General features: G+C 44.5%; 1 protein-coding gene across 6 annotated transcripts in view; it reads left to right on the top strand.

Annotated features, from left to right (window-relative positions):
* The window catches only part of RASA2 (RAS p21 protein activator 2), a 193238-nt gene that overhangs the window by 103335 nt on the left and 70772 nt on the right, over positions 1 to 19131 (top strand). For all 6 annotated transcript variants that reach the window (XM_039487410.1, XM_039487409.1, XM_039487415.1 and 3 more), the window contains 2 exons: positions 6359 to 6462; positions 8670 to 8764. In XM_039487410.1, coding sequence (XP_039343344.1) covers positions 6359 to 6462; positions 8670 to 8764 — 199 coding nt within the window. The remainder of the gene's footprint in view (positions 1 to 6358; positions 6463 to 8669; positions 8765 to 19131) is intronic.

Below are 19131 nucleotides of genomic sequence, written 5' to 3'. Positions count from 1 at the left end.
CGTGCAGTATATGCTGAACCAGGACCTTCGAACCGAGGCTAGGAGGAGGCGGATACGGCAGCGCGGCGATGACAGTGATGAGGACGTAGACACAGAATTCTCTCAAACCGCGGGCCCCGGCGCTTTGGAGATCCTGATGGTAATGGGGCAGATTCTATCCATTGAACGCCGATTTTGGGCCCTGGAAACAAGCACTGACTGGTGGGACCGCATTGTGTTGCAGGTGTGGGACGATTCCCAGTAGCTGCGAAACTTTCGCATGCGTAAGGGCACTTTCATGGAACTTTGTGACTTGCTTGCCCCTGCCCTGAAACGCCATAATACCAAGATGAGAGCAGCCCTCACAGTAGAGAAGCGAGTGGCGATAGCCCTGTGGAAGCTTGCAACGCCAGACAGCTGCCGGTCAGTCGGGAATCAATTTGGAGTTGGAAAATCTACTGTGGGGGCTGCTGTGATGCAAGTAGCCAAAGCAATCACTAAGCTGCTGCTACGAAAGGTTGTGACTCTGGGAAACGTGCAGGCCATAGTGGATGGCTTTGCTGCACTGGGATTCCCTAACTGTGGGGGGGCGATAGATGGAACCCATATCCCTATCTTGGCACCGCAGCACCAGGGCACCCAGTACGTAAACCGGAAGGGGTACTTTTCAATGGTGCTGCAAGCACTGGTGGATCACAAGGGACGTTTCACAAACATCCACGTGGGATGGCCAGGGAGGGTTCATGACGCTCGCATATTCAGAAGCACTACTCTGTTTAAATGGCTGCAGCAAGGGAATTACTTCCCAGACCAGAAAATAACAGTTGGGGATGTTGAAATGCCTGTCGTTATCCTGGGGAACCCAGCCTACCCCTTGATGCCATGGCTCATGAAGCCATACACAGGCAGCCTGGACAGTGGTCAGGATCTGTTCAATTACAGGCTGAGCAAGTGCAGAATGGTGGTGGAATGTGCATTTGGCCGTTTAAAGGCGCGTTGGCGCACATTACTGACTCGCTCAGACCTCAGCCAAACCAATGTCCCCTATGTTATTGCTGCTTGCTGTATTCTCCACAATCTCTGTGAGAGTAAGGGGGAGACCTTTATGGCGGGGTGGGAGGCTGAGGCAAATCACCTGGCCGTGATTACGCGCAGCCAGACACCAGGGAGATTAGAAGAGCACACCAGGAAGCGGTGCGCATCAGAGAAGCTTTGAAAACGAGCTTCATCAATGGCCAGGGTACAGTGTGACTGCTGTGTTTGTTGATGAACACCCCCCCCCCTTGATTGACTCATTCCCTGAAAGCAACTCTCCCTCCCCCTTCGAGTACAGCTTACTTATGCAAATAAAGTCACTCTCGTTTAAAAATCATGAATTCTTTATTAATTCATTATAAAAAGAGGGAGAGAAGTAAGGGTGTGGTTTGGGAGGAGGATAGGAAGGATGGAGAAGGCCATTAAAAAAATTTCACATTAACGACAGCCTTCTGGTTGGGTTGTCCACGGGGGTGGAGTGGGCGGGTGCACGGAGCCTCCCCCCACGCGTTCTTACACGTCTGGGTGAGGAGGATATGGAACATGGTGAGGATTGAGGGTGGTTACACAGGGGCTGCAGCGGCACTCTGTGATCCTGCTGCCGTTCCTGAAGCTCCACCAGACGCCGGAGCACGTCAGTTTGATCACGCAGCAGCCCCAGAGTTGCATCCCGCCACCGCTGATCTTCCTGCCGCCACCTCTCATCTCGGTTGTCCCTCCTGTCCTCACGTTCATCCCTCCTGTCCTCACGTTCACTGGCCTCTTTCCTGTAATTTGATACCACGTCCTTCCACTCATTCAGATGAGCTCTTTCATTGCGTGTAACTTCCATAATATCCGAGAACATCTCATCTCGCGTCTTCTTTTTCCTCCGCCTTATCTGTGCTAGCCTTTGGGATGGAGGAGGGATGGTTGAAAAATTTGCAGCTGCATGAGGGAGATAAATATTTAGAAAGATACATTTTACAGAACAATGGTTACACTGTTTCACAGTGAACATCACTATTCACCTAGCACATGTGATTTCCCTACAAGGTCGCATTTTTCATCTTAATAGTGAGTGCTTGCAGCTCTGGAGTTACAGATCTCACAGACACAGGTCCAGGCATCAGAATTCAGCTTGCATGCGGCCATGGTAAGCCACTGTCTTTCGGCTTCTGTAGTGATTTACCCCTCCCCCCCAACGCATGGCTAATACCACGCTAGCTCCCTGCTAATCAACAACCTTCCCACCCCCCCACCCACTGCGTGGCTGGTAGCTTGGGGAAGATCGACGGTGACCAAACACAAAAAAGATCATCGGCATTTCACTCCTCCCCTCCCCCCGCTTCGCTACGTGCAGGAAAGGTTTTTTTTAAGCTTGCAGTCCACGAACCCATTAGAAAAATGGCCACCCCCCTTACTTAAATTCCTGATTTTTAACCAGGTTATCCTGAATGATATCACTTTGCTGAGGATAACACAACAAGATAAAGAACGGATGCTTCTTGAATGCCAGCAATCACCGGGACCATACGCTGCTATGCTTTGCCACGCAATGATACCTGATTACTTGCTACATGCATGGCGTGGTAAAGTGTCCTACCATGGTGGGCGGAACAAGGCTGCCTTGCCCAGAAACCTTCTGCAAAGGCTTCAGGAGTATCTACAGGAGCGCTTCATCGAGATGTCCCTGGAGGATTTCCTCTCAATCCCCGGACATGTTAACAAACTTTTCTAAGTAACTATACTGTATGCGACCGCATCCCAAGTCCTCAGGGCAAATCAATCATTAAAAAACGCTTGCTTAAAAACAATGTTTGCTATTTACAAAGGTACACTCACCAGAGCTCCCTTCCATGGCGTCATTGTCTGGGATAGTTGCTTGTGAGGGCTGGGAGCAGGGTAATTCCGTCAGGGTGATAAAAAGCTCCTGGCTGCTGGGGCTCACGGAGTGCTGTGTGCTCTCTGCTAGGTCTTCCTCCTCTTCTTCATCTTCCCCGTCTGCATAATCCTCAGACATGGCAGAGATTACAACCCCCACCTCGGAATCCACGGTCAGGGGTGGGGTACTTGTGGCGCAGCCCCCTAAAATTGCATGCAGCTCAGCATAGAAGCGGCATGTTTTTCGACCTGCCCCGGACCTTCCGTTTGCTGCTTTGGTTTTCTGGTAGGCTTGTCTGAGCTCCTTAACTTTCACTCTGCACTGTACTGAGTCCCTGCTGTGGCCTTTATCCGTCATAGCCTTAGAAATTCTTTCAAATACTTTTTCATTTCGTCTTTTGGAACGCAGTTCTGTTAGCACTGAATCCTCTCCCCAGATAGCGATCAGATCCAGTATCTCCCGTGCAGTCCATGCTGGGGCTCTTTTACGATTCTCAGGAGACTGCATTGTTAACTGTGCTGATGAGCTGTGCGTGGTCACCTGTGCTGATGAGATCTCCACGCTGGGGAAGCAGGAAATGAATTTCAAAACTTCGCGGGGCTTTTCCTGTCCGCTCTGGACAGCATTCTGAACTCTGATGCACTGGCCAGGTAGTCATTGGTGCACTGTGGGATACCGCCCGGAGGCCAATACCGTCGATCAGCGGCCACACTAACCCTAATCCGATATGGTAATACCGATACTAGCGCTACTCCTCTCGTTAGGGAGGAGTACAGAAACCGGTTTAAAGAGCCATTAAAATCGATATAAGGTGCCTCCTAGTGTGGACGGTTGTGGCGTTAAATCGGTTTTACGCTCCTAAAACCGATTTAAACGCCTAGTGTAGACCAGGCCTCAGTCTGCAGCCCCTCTCTTGGTCCATGAGTTACTACTGCCTCTTCATGTTCGCCCTACAGCCAGGTCACTGTGTGCATTTTCCCCTTCTGGGAAACCAAAGTATGTCTTCTCATCCCAGGCAGTCTTTCCCTTCACTGCCTCATAGTGCCACTTCCTCGGTAGCTGGCAGGGAAACCTGGCCCTGCTCTCTCTTCGGGATGAGGGACCTTCTAGACCTTACTGCCTTTCCCTGAACCCTTTCCTTACCATCTGGCACCCTTCCTGTCTCTGGGTTTGCCAACTTTACTACTCCCTCCCAGGGAGCAACTGCAGGCTACTTACTTGTCTTGGGAGGAGTGTTTGGGGCTACCTTCTCCCAGGGAGTCACTGCAGTCCCTCTTTATCACTCAGTGGCTTTATAGAAGCCCTGCCTGTTCCTGCACAGGTGAGCTTCCTCTAATTAGAGATTTCCTCTCAGCCTTAATTTTCCCAGCTTGCAGCCCAATAGTTAAATTGGCCCATCTGAACACTCCATCACAGTATCCATAGAATTCATTTAAAAGTGTGTGTGTGTGTACACACACACACACACACATACTGAAATTCATAATGGTACTGAAACCAAATGACTCTTAACTAGATTAATAGCAATTGGCACTTACAATGTTATACATCAATAAGATTTAATATAATTTTCATTTTTTTTCTTGAGAAAGAATTTAGGATTTTGGATACCCACTGAGTATTTCTCCAACACACAACTTTTATTCATAAAATGGAAAAACTTCACTAAAGAGTTAAGATGGTTACTGTTTCAGTGACGTCTAACATTGGTTTTTGGTGTCTATTTGTAGTCTGTACAAATCTGTGAAATGCCATAAAACAAGCTATGTTCTAGCAGCAAATGAGCCAAAGTGAGATGTACATTGTTAGACTATTGGTGCATGCTGCAAAGCTTGAGGCAAAAAATTTACATTCTTGAAGCTTGCCCCAGTAATCTACTAATGCACACCCTATTGCTATGCTAATTTAGAATACCAAATTAAATCAGAAAAAGGGAAACTTGCCATTCTGTGTTGTACTAATATTTATTAATTGACCTAACTCCTCTTCCCAATTCTCAGCATAGATTGGGGCGGGCAAACTTTGTTTTGTGTGTTTTTTTGGCCTGAAGGCCACATTGGGTTTCAGAAATTTGTATGGAGGGCTGCTTGGGGAGGCTGTCCCTCCCCAAACAGGCAGGCGTGGCCCAGCTCCCCCTCCCCTCCCGCATCCAACCCTCCGCCCCCCCCTTCTTACCCCTGACGGCCACTCTGGACCCCTGCCCCATCCATCCAGCTGCTCCCTGGCCTCCCCCGGATCCCCTGCCCCTAACTGCCCCCCTTCTGGGACCGGTGGCTGGCAGTGCGGCTGCACCATGACAGGCAGCTGCGCCACCTGGCTGAAACCAGTCACGCACGGTACAGCACAGAACACCAGCTCAGGCTGGGCTCTGCAGCTGTACTGACCCAGGAGCTCGCCGCCCAGAGCATTACACCGGTGGCACAGTGAGTTGAGGCTGTGTGGGAGGGGGAACATCAGGGGAAAGGCCGGGGCCTAGCCTCCTGGGCCAAGAGCTCAGGGCCGGATGTGGCCCGCAGGCCGTAGTAATGATGATAGTAAATGGTGTATTAAAGTCATATTGTTAATTTTGCAAACAGTACTTCAGTATATTTTACTGATTATTTTACAAATGATGATTAAACCTAAATGATAGTTTTCGAAGAAAATAGATTACATGATAATACTACTTTATTTGGTTGATACATCATTAAATAATATGTCTCACAGGCACTTGTCCAAATTGAGGTCCTACTGTAGTAATAAAAACGAATATAAATTATTTTGTGGAAATGTCCTCTGGTTAAATATCTTTGGAAAGAAGTTGACACTAGATTTAAGGTGATTTTTTGGAACCTTCAAAAATCAGTTAAGAACTACATATTAGGATATTTACCTGTGAATTTGGGCTTCTCCGTACATGGGGTTCGTGGTTTCTGAAAGTTGGAAAAGTAAATCAGTTCACAGAACAGTGACATTCTGATCTAGCAGACAACAAAAGGATCACTTTCTGCCACAGGGATCCGCTACACAAGTTTGAAGAAATCTGGGTTCTATTTATTTATTTTAGGATACAGGCTTTCAACATATTTATTTCGCATCTTTCCAGAAAAGAGAGAACCTAAATAATTCCTCTGAAATTTCAGTGCTTGACTTAATTTCTTTTAATCACTTAAATTTACAAATGGCTTTGTTTTAACACTTGAATCTTTGTTCTCCTAGACCTGAACATCTGTCTCAGTAGTTACTAGTATAATATATCACTAGAATATTGTGGCCACAGAAACAAATGAGTAAACAAAACATAAAAACTCTGGAGCGCCTCACAGTTGTTGTTTGAACTGGGATGGGGAACTGGAAAGGAGAGAGAGAGTTCTCTTCATAACGCGAACATTTTGGAAAACGGGTTTCTTGAACTTTTATTCTGTCATCTTCTATACATTCTACAACAAAATATCTTGCTATTTACAGTTACTTTTCCGACTTTTTTTTTTCTTCCCGCAGTCCTTTCTTTGGTGAAGAGTTTTACTTTGAGATTCCAAGAACATTCCAGTGTTTGTCCTTCTATATTTATGATAAGAGCGTTTTACAAAGAGACCTGCGTATAGGTAAGAACTAGTATATTCTGAAAATAACCTTTACTGTTGAAATTGTGTAAAATATGTCTATAGTCTAAAACAGGGGTGGGCAAACAACAGCCTGCTGGCCAGATACGGTCCCCCAGCCATTTTAATCTGGTTCTCAAGTGCCCACTGGGGAGCGGGGTCTGGGGCTTGTCCCTCTTAGGTGGGGGAGCAGGGTCAGGGAGTGCTCCACATGGCTCCTAAAAGCAGCAGCATGGCCACCCTCCGGCTCCTACACATAGGGGCAGCCAGGGGACTCCGCTCTACACGGTGCCCCCACCTCAAGCTCCGCCCCTCAGCTCCTATTGGCCCGGAACCACAGCCAATGGGAGCTTCAGGGCCAGTGCCTGCAGACAGGGCAGTGTAGAGCTGCCTGGTCATGCCTCTGCGTAGGAGTCGGAGAAGGGATATGCCACTGCTTCTGAGAGCCACTTGAGGTAAGTGCTGCCCAGAGACTGCACTCCTGAGCCTCCCCCCTTGCCCCAACCTCCTCCCCCACCCTCATCCCCCCCTCCTGCCTTCCAAACCTCTTATCCCAGCCCAGAGCACCCTCCTGCACCCCAAACTCCTCATAGAATCATAGAATATCAGGGTTGGAAGGAACTTCAGGAGGTCATCCAGTCCAACCCCCTGCTCAAAGCAGGACCAGTCCTTGGGGTGCGGGGGAATAGCTCAGTGGTTTGAGCACTGGCCTGCTAAACCCAGGTGAGTTCAATCCTTAAGGGGGGCCATTTAGGGATTTGGGGCAAAAAAAAACTCATCCCTAGCCCCACCCCAGAGCCCACACCCCCAGCCAGAGCCTGTACCCCTTCTTGCACCCCAACCACTCGTTCCTAGCCTGGAGCACCCTCCTACACTCCAAACTCCTCAGCCCCGTCCCAGCCCTGATCCCCATCCTGCCCTCTGAACCCCTTGGTCCCAGCCCTGAGCCCCCCTCCCACCCCCAGAACTCCTCATTTCTGGCCCCACCCCAGAGCTCACACCTCCAGCCAGAGCCCTCAGCCCCTCCCGCACCCCAGCCCCAATTTTGTGAGCATTCATGGCCTGCCATACAATTTCTATTCCCAGATGTGGCCCTCGGGCCAAATAGTCTGCCCACCCATGGTCTAAAGGTGCAGTATATGGGGTGGTGGTGTTTGTTTTTGTTTTGTACAGACCATTTTAGCTCAGCACACAGTTTTTAAAATAATTAAAATACAGTACTATTCTATATTGGGTACAGGAGTCTGCTTAACTTAGTCCTATTTTAACTTGGCCCTTTTTGAGGGTGATAGAACAACTTTATATAATTACTCACCAGATTCAGTGAATTTCAGAAAAAATATGTAATTTGCCCTTTGGTTTCTACAGCTCCATGCCAACAAAATATTTGGATCATTGCTTGTATTTGGAGATATGTAGTGGAAGTACTGTTTGGGTTTTTTTAATTTTGCTGAAGACTTCCTAAGACATTTAGTTTTGTCATGAAATGGCTAAAAGGTACATATGCTGCAAAATGTTTTACATGAATAGGCTGCTTACCTGATAAAATGAAAGGAAATGAACTGTTTTCACTGTATAATTGCCCTTTTGCCACGGCTTTTGTGAAGACTCTTTGGATAAATAGTTCCTTTAAAAACTCTAGTTAAGTGTTCACTGGAAATAGTTATTTCCCATTACTTGAACTGAGGAAGGAAATACTTTGTGCCAGTGTGCCAGATAATTTGGTATAATGGCTTTTCAAATAGCAATCCGTGCAAAAGCTATCTACCTTTAATTTTCTATTTTTTAAACATTCTTCAGCACCTTTATTGTTCTCTTAAACATTAATTTTGTTTAGCATTTAAAGGGACATATTAACTTGTTTTCAAGCAGAAGTTTAATTTTACCTAGCACTGTTACTTGTCGCATCCAAGGTACTGAGTACAATTAAAGAGAGATTTCTTCCTCCAGTTTGTTTACTGTTTGTATAGTCCTTTTTCACTGTTTTCATTACATGAGTAGTTTCCCTTATTTGTTTGGGTCTTTCGTACAGCATTAAAGGAGAACAAAGAATTTTAAAAATTATAGTACATTTGCCACTTTTTGTGTTGGGGATGTTAAACAACTTGAATTTTTTAAAGATTAGATTGAAGTTGTCTCTTATTAAAAGAAATATCTAATGCTTCCATGGGAAAGTCAGTTTCTTACATTATCACACTCTTTTTCTGTAGGAAAGGTAGCAATCAAAAAAGAGGACTTATGCAAATATACCAGCAAAGAGACATGGTTTTTGCTTCAGCCTGTTGATTCTAATTCAGAGGTCCAGGTAACTATTAATGTTAAAATTTAAAGAAAAAATGTTACATATATGGTAAAAGTTCTAGTTGCAGTAAGATAAATGTTTTTAGGAATTACAGAAAACTTTGCCAGATGGATGGGGAGCACCTGGGTAATTTCTGTAACTTTAAGTGCCTGCTTCATTTCTAATAGTAATATCCATGAGTTTCTAAAATGGATATGTTGTATTGTTTCTCATGACTACTTTTCAAGAAGTAGCATGACTGAGAGAGCAATCTTGGTAGGAAAATTATAGTAACTGTGTGTGGATGTACTAGAAAAAGTGTATTTCTTTACAAATATATATTGATTTAAAAACATTGTGCAAAAGGCATGTGCTTGCAGAGAGGAGGGGTGAAGAACTGGGAAACATACAAACTTGTTTTGTTTCTTCCATTTAAGCATCTTGGTAGTATAGCACAGTGTTTGGTACAGGAACTCCTCACTTAACGTTGTAGTTATGTTCCTGAAAAATGCGACTTTAAGCAAAACGATGTTAAGTGAATCCAATTTCCCCATAAGAATTAATGTAAACCAGGGGATTCCTGGGAAATTGTTTTCACCAGACAAGACTATATTATATACACATGCACTATAAGTTTTAAACAAACAATTTAATACTGGTACACGATGATGATGATGATGATTGTGAAGCTTTGGTTGAGGTGGAGGAATCGGAGGGTGGTGCCTTACTGCTAAATGAACTAGCATTTGACTGAGCCCTCAAGTGTTAACTCTCAGCACTCTACAAGGCAGCAGGAAAGGAGGGAGGCAGACAGACACACCCTGTGTGTGAAAGGGGAAAAAATGCATATTTCCCCTTTAAGTAGCTGTCCCCAGGCTTAAATACACTGCCTTGTTAATTAAATCCGCTTACTGAGACCTGCAGCTACTGCCTAGAAGCTCCGTCCGTGGTGTTCCCCCCCCCCCATTGCTCTATGGAAGATGGGGTAAGCAGGGTGCAGTAGCAGGGGGGAGCAGCAGACACCCTGACATTAGCTCCCCCAATCCTCCCCCCCCCCGCCCCATACAGCAAGCAGGAGTCTCGGGGAGCAGCTCCAAGGCAGAGGGCAGGAGCAGCACATCGCAGTGCGGGAGGGATAGCTGCTGCACAGGGAACTTAGAGGAGTGGGGAGCTGAGCAGGGGGCTGCTGGTCAACCCTGGTTCCAACCACCCACCAGCAGCGGGCTGCTCTTCCTGCAAGCAGTAGACAAAACAGGCAGCTCCCAAATAAGGTTAGAAGGGAGCATTTCAAAACTTTAAACTAGCATGTTCCCTAATTGATCAGTAACTTAACATCGAAACAAGGTTAACCAGGACGACTAAGTGAGGAGTTGCTGTATATGTAATTTGGAATGGTGGTTGAAAGGCCTCAGAGTTGGAGTATTTTGAGGTGTCCTTTCTGTGGAGTGTGTGTGTTTGGTTTTTTTGTTTTTGTTTTGTTAAATACCTGACACTGAGTACATTCCAAAAATAATTTTTCTCTTCTTGAGCCTATGAGTTAAGTTCTGCTGGCAGTATTGACCTAGAGATGAGTTGAATTCTACTGTAAGCAGGGAAATTGCGTTAGTCCTCCTTTCAATCTGATGGAGACAATTCAACAGGAGGCTCTTGAGAACCTCCTTGAGAACATTGCTGCTGTGATACCACAGCAGCAGCGTTCTCAAGGAGGTTCTCAAGAGCCTCCTGTTGAATTGTCTCCATCAGATTGAAAGGAGGACTAATGCAATTTCCCTGCTTACAGTAGAATTCAACTTGTATAAAAATCTTAAACTTAGCAGAGTTTTCTCAAACTTACACAAGGGCAGGACCCACAACCCTTCAGTTAATCTGGTCAGGAGGATTAAACTTTCTGTAAAAGGGGGGAATCTATGGGTGAGATTTTCAAATAGGGTAGACATGTTAATGTCCAGAATTATCCACTTGTGCATTGTAATCTTTTATGCATGTAGAATTACATTACCTGGGCATGCAGGTAGGCACAGAGTTGTGTGCCCAAACTTGTTGGAAAATCTGTCTTTGTGCAAAGAAACGTCTGAATTAATATCGTATACTATTAGAACAAATCAAAACATTGCTTACTTTAGTGTCTCATTCTCCTCCCCTCTCTTTCTCCTCCGCCCCCCCCCCCCCCTGTACCATGTGAGTTCTAATCAACCATAACCTTTTCCTAGAAAGCCATTTCAGAAAGTTCATTCCTTCTTTGGTTTAAGTGGGTATTACACTTGATTCTTACACGTTGAACAGTAGCTTGCTTTTAGCTGTATACTCTACATGTATTAGGCAAATATGAAGCTGTTCATAAACAACTTTAGTGTATAGTGTTCTAGATACAGAAAAATAGCAAACTTTGCGCTCTCAAATAACAATGCAGGAAATGTTCACTTCTTCCAAAAGCGGCTTGTAAATGCCACTTTTTCTATACCATCCATTCTTCAGACTATGCACTTAGCCATCTGTTCTCTGCTATTTTCCACCTCACTCACATCCCTAATTCTGAGTGCAGCTGGATGACGTGGCACTGAAGTAGCATATGTTCCTTTTGGTGTATTCAGGATACACTTTTTTGCTCTTGGACTTTTTTTTTCTTTTATCTTTATTTAATGAAGCTGTGCTTACCATATGCTTGCTGAATGACCTAAATTTCATACAGAGGCAAAATGTTGGCCATCACTAATATAACATTAACACCTATTTAGGAAATGTCAGCAATAGAGATTCTGATTCTAATTAACTATGGAGATGTTCTGGCATACAATTTGCAGATGCAGAAAAACTAGATGGAGTCATGAAGTACTTAATTTTTTTCTTACTAACAAGCTTATCTTGATTTCTTTTGCACTATACTACCAGCCAGTGCATTTTACCATTTCTGTGGGGAGTGCATTATTTGCCACATGGTTTTTAGATAAGTGAAAATAACTATGCAAAACATCACAGTATTTCAGCAAATTTTGACAATTTCTAGAACAGCTCAAAAATATTGAATATAAACTAGAATTGGAAATATCACTGAATCCTGATAAATATTCAGTAGAAAGATAGAGAATCACATGGTAATGTATAGCAAATATCTTTATGAAGTAAAAAGTTCTTAAATTTGCCTTCAGAGGGGTTAATAAGACTTCTCTAAGGCAAGAAGCTAGGTGATGCTGTTAAGATGGAGACAGTAGACCTATCTGCAAACCTGTGGTTCCAATAGCTCTATGCTATTTGGGCCACAGTGGCAATTTGGAGCACAGGAAGGTAAAAGCTCATAAAAATAAAGGCAATCTCTATCTTGGTTTTTGAACTATTAACAAGGCTTTGGTTTTAGCCCACACGTTAAGTGTGGTAGACAGTCCAAGTTAGTCTTGAAACACATTTGCAAGTTTGCTTTAGTTACCATTTACATTTTTTCTCCTAATTTAGGGCTTGTCTATAGACAAAAGCTGTACTATACCGGTATAATTAAAACAGTACAACCTTCTGTAATATGGATCCAGTTATTCTGATATAAAGGTGTTTGTATACTGGTATAACTACACTGGTGGAAAAAGTACCCGTAACTGACAATTATTTACGGAGTTCTGAACTGATATCAGGCCTCTGATTCCTTTTCAGTTAACGTTAAGAACATGACTGACTTAGAACTGTTCAGAATTTTTCATCTGAGGCAATTACTTGTTAAAGTACACTTTCATAAGGGAAGATGTCATTTTGATGAGCAATTTAAAAATATACGCAGCATTTTTTCCAGTTTTTGGTCACTAACCTTTTTTAGAATTTTTTTCTTTTTTTTTTTGCCTCTGAATTTAATAGTGAATTGATGTTCTACCTTTTAAAGTAGAAAGAAGAAAAAAATAAAGGAACTTTTAAAAAGTTGGGAAAAGTTACAGTAGAAAAAGGAAAAATGGAAGCAGAAGGGAATAAAAAGTGTGTTGGGGTGGGGAACCCTGGACACACTGCTCATTTACTGCTGTCAGTGGCCAAAAGGGGGAAAGAGGGGGGAGGGGGAGACACGACACTAACCTGCATCTCCAAAATTTGGAAAAAACCCAACAACTTGTTTCCCCGTTATGAGCACTGTGAAATGGAAATAATTTCAAAGTTTTAATTTTTTCCTTTTACTATCTCTATTTAACTAATTTGGCTGTGTTTTGGATGAAGTGGGGATGGCCCCTGCTACATAATTCATGGTCTCAACCGTCTTACATGTACTGAGAGTCAAGTGTCAAAGACATTGGGAAGGGTCCAGAATTTTTACCTTGTCAACGTTCTGCAGATGGGAAGTAGTATTATAAAAATTTTCTTAGTTTCTTCTCCTACCCTCAGACAGAAACAAATTTGCTCGAATGCAGCGCAACTGAAACATTGTGCTTCTGAGTGAAGTTCAGTAGCCTTCACTTACAGTGCTTAGATCTCTCCTGGAGAAAGGGAAGTTTGAACATCTGTCCCAAGTCGGCTTGCAAGCCTGGCTTAGATGTACAGAAGAACCTCAGTTACGAACACCAGAGTTACGAACTGACCAATCTGCCATACACCTCATTTAGAACCGGAAGTATGCAATCAGTCAGCAGACACAAAAAGCCAGTACAGTTCTGTGTTTAAACCTAAACTACTAAAAAATAAATAAAAGGAAAGCAGCATTTTTCTGCTTAAACTGCATAGTAAAGTTTCAAAGCTGTATTAGGTCAATATTCAGTTGTAAACTTTTGAAAAAAAACTGTTTTTGTTCAGAGTTAAGAACATTTCAGAGTTACAAACAACCTCCATTCCTCAGGTGTTCGTAACTCTGAAGATCTACAGTATAGCACTACAAAAAAATGATTGGCTGCACATCTGTTTTGAGGATCCTCTCTGTGGGAGCAAACCCATACCTGCATACCCTGCTGCTAAGAAAAGATGACATTGAACTCTTAAAATGATACTCATGCCTTCTGATAGTGTCAAGTAGTGGGAATCCCAAGCTAACCAAATCCTGGTGGTTTGGGTTTATGCGCTCACAAATATTTCCATGTTACAGTGGATGATAGTCTGGCTACTGTGGAAGCAAAGTGTTGGGGACAGTAAGGAAAAAGTTAGAATTTGAGCTGGAGGAGACTGAAATGTGCTGAGAAGCTAGAATAAGCCAATGGTGTGGATTTGAATGGGACTTGAATAGGATTCAAAAAAGAGCTAGATAAATTCATGAAGGATAGGTCCATCAGTGGTTATTAGCCAGGATGGGAAGGGGGATGGTCTCCTTAGGTTCTGTTTGCCAGAAGCTGGGAATGGGCGACAAGAGATGAATCACTTGATGGTTCAGTTCTGTTCATTCCCTCTGAAGCACCTATCGTTGGCCACTGTCGGAAGACAGGATACTGGGCTAGATGGACCTTTGCTCTGACAGTGTGAACATTCTTATGTTCTTAAGTATAGTGGAAAATTTGGAGGGAAGCTGCCACTGTGAGATGGAATCTCCTCAACTTGATGGGGAGGAGTGTGTACAGTGACTCTGAAATAAACATAGGACTATATTTTTAATATATGCCATAATGCATATAAGAATATTACATAACTTGTCTCGGAGCCCCAGACCACTTTCCAAGCTGTTGAAAGTGTGTGTTTTACTTACTGCTTTTTTTGAGCTGATAAGTAGCATTGTGTGTTTTGAGGTTTTTGCTTTAACTCTCTGGGTGTTTTCTAGTATTTCTGACAATGTTCAGATTATTTTATACTTGTGTGCTTGGTGTCTCTGATATGCATGCTATGTAAATTAACTTTCACATCCATAAAGACCTAACAGTTTAACTATAATGAATATTTTTCCTTTAAATAGTGTATGGGGAGGAGGGAGAGGACACAGGCTGTTAGCAAGATCACGCATTAGAGGAGTTCTTTGAGTGATTATACATGTACATTCCACTTCAGTTGTGTGTACTCCCAATGCACCAGAGTTGGGCACTATGCTAAGTGAAAAATCTCCATCAGGGCAGTGCATGTGTCCTTTCGCTGCCTTGTCCGAAGCCCTAGCTGTTATCAGAGGTAGGAGCATGTTGGCTTGCTTCAGCAAGCTTTCTCTCATAACATGGAACTTTATCCTATCTTTTATAAATAGTTGGTACTTGTTTTTAGATTGGCATGTTATTTTATTGGAATGTCTGTTCTGTTTTTGTTAGGGGTCGCTGACTCCTGGTACTAGGTTATGCCTTGGTCTCCAAGATTTAAGCCTTTTCCCAGCTGCAAAATATCTGTGCTGGTGAGGGAATCTTGTCCCACTTCCTTAAAATTAGGACTACATTGGGGACTGCTGCCAAACTTGCAGAAACTATAAGCACTGAAAGGCAGAGAAGCGAGGCTGCATCACATCCTGTCCTGTGCTCACTCTTCCTGCTTGAGAAATACATTGAGTGCTTCAGCATCAGTGTGGAGTGCCCCTCCAGATATTACTTTGGAACGTTGGCACCAGTCCCCTTCCCTGATCTCCAAGAAGAAGTACAAGAGGTTGGATTTATCCAAGGAGCCAAGATTTGGGTCCACTAGACCAGTGCTTCTCAAGCTATCTGATGTGGGGGACCAGCAATTTTTTTTTTCAATGTGCCAGGGACCGGTACCATATTATTATCCTATTCGATGCTCTTATAAGGAAACCCCGGTCCGCGGACCACCACTTTGAGAAGCACTGTACTAGACAATCTAGGTCCCTGGTGTCATCCAACAATAAGCGTTCAGAAGAGCCGGGGAAGGGGTCCTCTGGCATGAGATGCTCCCTGCTACCAGCCTCTTCATATCAGGGGTCCTTGGCTCCAGCTCCAGAACCTGGGCCATCTGGACTGACCCCTGCTGTGGTGCCAACTACTTCCATGCAACAAGATCAGCAATAAGAGTCTGTTGGTACTAACCGTTTCAGAGGCATTGCCGGGGAAAGTTGGTTTGGGTGGGGTGTGTGGGGAAAAGTAACAGGGAGCAGATGCTTGCTTCCCACCACTGGGAAAGAGAAGTGGTGTCCCCTCCTTTAAAGAGGGATAGGATGCTACCTTTCTCTGTAGTTGGAGAGGGAGGAGGAATAATGTGATGTGTAGTTGATTTGACAATTGTCAGATGCTCAATATGGTGAGGCAAAATTTTAACAAAATATCATTTGCTGCCACTGTGTATCATGCTGACCAATATTGTCTCCATTTCCTCTCCGTGTGTGCATGTATTGCATCTGCTTATCTGTTATAGGAAGAACTGGTAGTGATGATTTATAATTAAGGTTGCCCAACACTTGCCATTATAAGACTGTTTTCAGTTTCCTTTAGTTGTTAGGGTTGAAACTTTATAGGTTGAATTATTTTTTTTCAAAGTTTCATCTAAAATGGTTCAGGGGTCTAAAATGGTTCAGGGGGAGGGATAGCTCAGTGGTTTGAGCATTGGCCTGCTAAACCCAGGGTTCTGAGTTCAATCCTTGAGTGGGCCATTTAGGGATCTGGGGCAAAATCGGTACTTGGTCCTGCTAGTGAAGGCAGGGGCTGGACTCAATTACTTTCAAGGTCCCTTCCAGTTCTATAAGATAGGTATATCTCCATATGTTATGCTATGTTAGCTGTTTCCAATCATGAGATTGGGGGGCGGGGGGGAATGCTTATTTTGTCCATGGGTTTTTGTTTTTTTAAATACAAGAGTTTCCTCAAAGCTCTAGTACCTCCATGCTTTATATCAGAGATTTGAAATGGTAGGAGTGCAGCCCTAGCAACAGGGAAGTGCCTTTTGCCACCCCTGTAAAAAGCAGCCCTCGTTTGGCCAAGTTTTGAGCCTCTGAAAATAACAGTTCACGCTTGCCAAGTAGAAACTTGTTAGAGCTAAATTCTCCAAAGATCTCTGGACGTGCTCCTTCCCTGGGCTGCAAGGGGTGAAACAGGACTTCCCTTGTAATTGTTTTTTCTGAACTTAAAGCAGAGACGCTTTCCCCTCACTTCTGGCTCCCAGACAATGTGGAGGAGGAAGAAGCAGCCTGACACACACCGGGGTTGGGAGGGGGGGGGGGGCCCAGAAGCAGCACAAGGAGGACTGTGGAGTAAGGGTTGGGAAGGAGCAGAGAAATCTATTGGGTTTCCGGGAAACGGGGCGGGCAAAGCCTGCCCCATGCTAACGGAACCCCCCCAGCCTAAGGGGAGCTTCCACAGGGCCTCAGAAACCCACTAATTGCGGGGGACAACTAATAAAAGAACAGGGACAGGAGTGTGGTCAAAGGGTCATAAGAAGGGATCCTGACGGGGACACCGAGCAGAGAACCCCGGACAGCGCCCACTGCTCCTCGAAGGCGTCAAGGGAGCCAGCGGACACCACCCAGAGGAACTCTGCCCGGAGCCGTGAACGGACTAAGGATCGGAAACAGGCCCCACAGTCGCAGGAGTCTCCATTGGCCAACCGCCTCTCCCTGGTCACGTAGATGGCCATTTTTGCCAGGGCGAGGAGGAGGTTGACCAGGAGGTCCCGCGACTTCGTGGGGTCACGGATAGGGAGTGCATGGAGAAGCAGGTGGGGGGAAACGTGCAGCCAGAAACGCAAGAGGATATCAGTGAGGAGCCGGTATAGGGGCTGCAGCCTGGCGCAGTCTACGTAAATGTGCGCCAGGGTCTCCCTCACGCCGCAGAAGGGGCAGGTGTCTGGGACAGGGGTAAACCGCGCCAAGTACATGCCCGTGCTCACGGCCCCATGGAGGAGCCGCCAACTAATGTCCCCGATGGGCCTCCTCACCCTCCAGAGGTGGCAAGAGGTCCCGCCACTTGGTGAAGGAGCAGAGAAAGGGACAAAGGCAGAAAAGTTTATAACCACTAAAGAACATTAGTTCCCTTCAATAATTGGGATTGAACCCAAGTTTCTTGAGTCTCTCACTTTCTCTGCTGTCAACAAATAGCTGTGAAACACACTGGTAAAGTGGCTTATCTACATTAGAGGATAACAGCCTCTTACAATTACCAATTACTCCACTAGTTCAAGTGATAGAGGTCCATGCTGTAGATCTGAAAGTTCTTATCCTTTCAATGACCCACATGGGTAGTCAGTATGATTCCACATTGTGGAATTTGTGTGTTCTAGTTTGCTTTCTAGTAAATTACGTATAAAAATACCCTGAAGGAATGTTATCACAAAATTAAGCACTCAAATTAGAAAATGCCAAATTTAAGGTTGCCTGTGAAATATTTGATTTGGCCCCTTTATGTATAGTCACTGATACAGTCTAATTACAGAATCACATTAATTTTTCCACAGGACCTCTGCCTCATTCAGAGCCCATGATGGATGGATGGTTCTTACAGAATTGGTAGCAGTTCACTGTTTATCCTGATATTCATTATGTGGCTCCAGGCCTTGTTTACTGCACACCATCCAAACCATACTCTAAAGGCAGACGTACTAATTTCCTCATGCGTATTTCTGTGTTTGTCCCTATAAAATCTGAGTGCTTCACAAACATAAATTTTCACTCACACCTGTGTAAGTTGGAGTATTATCCCCTTTTTACAACTGGGGAGCTGAGGCACAGAGATTGAAGTCAGAAGTATGCGCTAATTTTTTGGGTGTCCAATTGGAGATGCCTAGAATCCAATTTTTTGTTTTAGAGTTCTTACTATATAGGATTTTATACATCCAGAACACAACTCCTGTTGACTTCAGCAGCAGCTGTGAATGCTCACCACTTCTGCAAATCAGACTCGAGTCTAAAGTGGTTTACCCAGAAAATGAAGGACATGCAGTTCTTCATCACCTGTGGGGGAAAAAAAATATTTATTTACATGACTTGTCTAGCATCACAAAGGAATTGTATAGGTAGGGACACAATCCATCTCTACAGGGCTAAATTCAGCTACCTTAACCAGGAAATAATCCTTTCTCTTCTTGCAATTCCCTGCCTTATTCATTATACATCTTCCATCTCTATCTTACACCGGGTCTGTGTGTCCTTGTACCATCTCTTGAGAGGTCGGTGTGTTCTTATACCATCCTCTCTAGTCAGGAAGGTGCTTACTTGGTTAGCTAGGGTGACCAGATGTCCTGATATTTGGGGCTTTTTTTAATATGGGCTCCTGTTACCTCCAACCCCCCTCCCGATTTTTCACACTTCCTATCCGGTTACCCTATGGTTAGCTGCTACCTAAGTATTACTATTCTGACAAGGCCTACTTTGGTTCACACTGTTAGCTATCCCTAGGGATCCAGCAAGCCCTGCAGAAGGCTTTTTCCATGACCCCCCCCCAAAAGCACACAAACCCCCCAAAACCAAACAGGGTAAAAATCGTGGGGTTTTTGGTGTTTTGGCTGACTCTTTTTTTTTTTCCCTTCTTCCTGGCTCTGCAGTAATACATCCCATAGTGCAGTGCCCTGTATGTTTTCCGCTGTGCTCCCCT

Source organism: Mauremys reevesii, linkage group 9 (assembly GCF_016161935.1).
Source record: "Mauremys reevesii isolate NIE-2019 linkage group 9, ASM1616193v1, whole genome shotgun sequence".
NCBI lineage: Eukaryota > Metazoa > Chordata > Testudines > Geoemydidae > Mauremys > Mauremys reevesii.
This window is presented reverse-complemented; position numbering and strand designations above follow the sequence as displayed.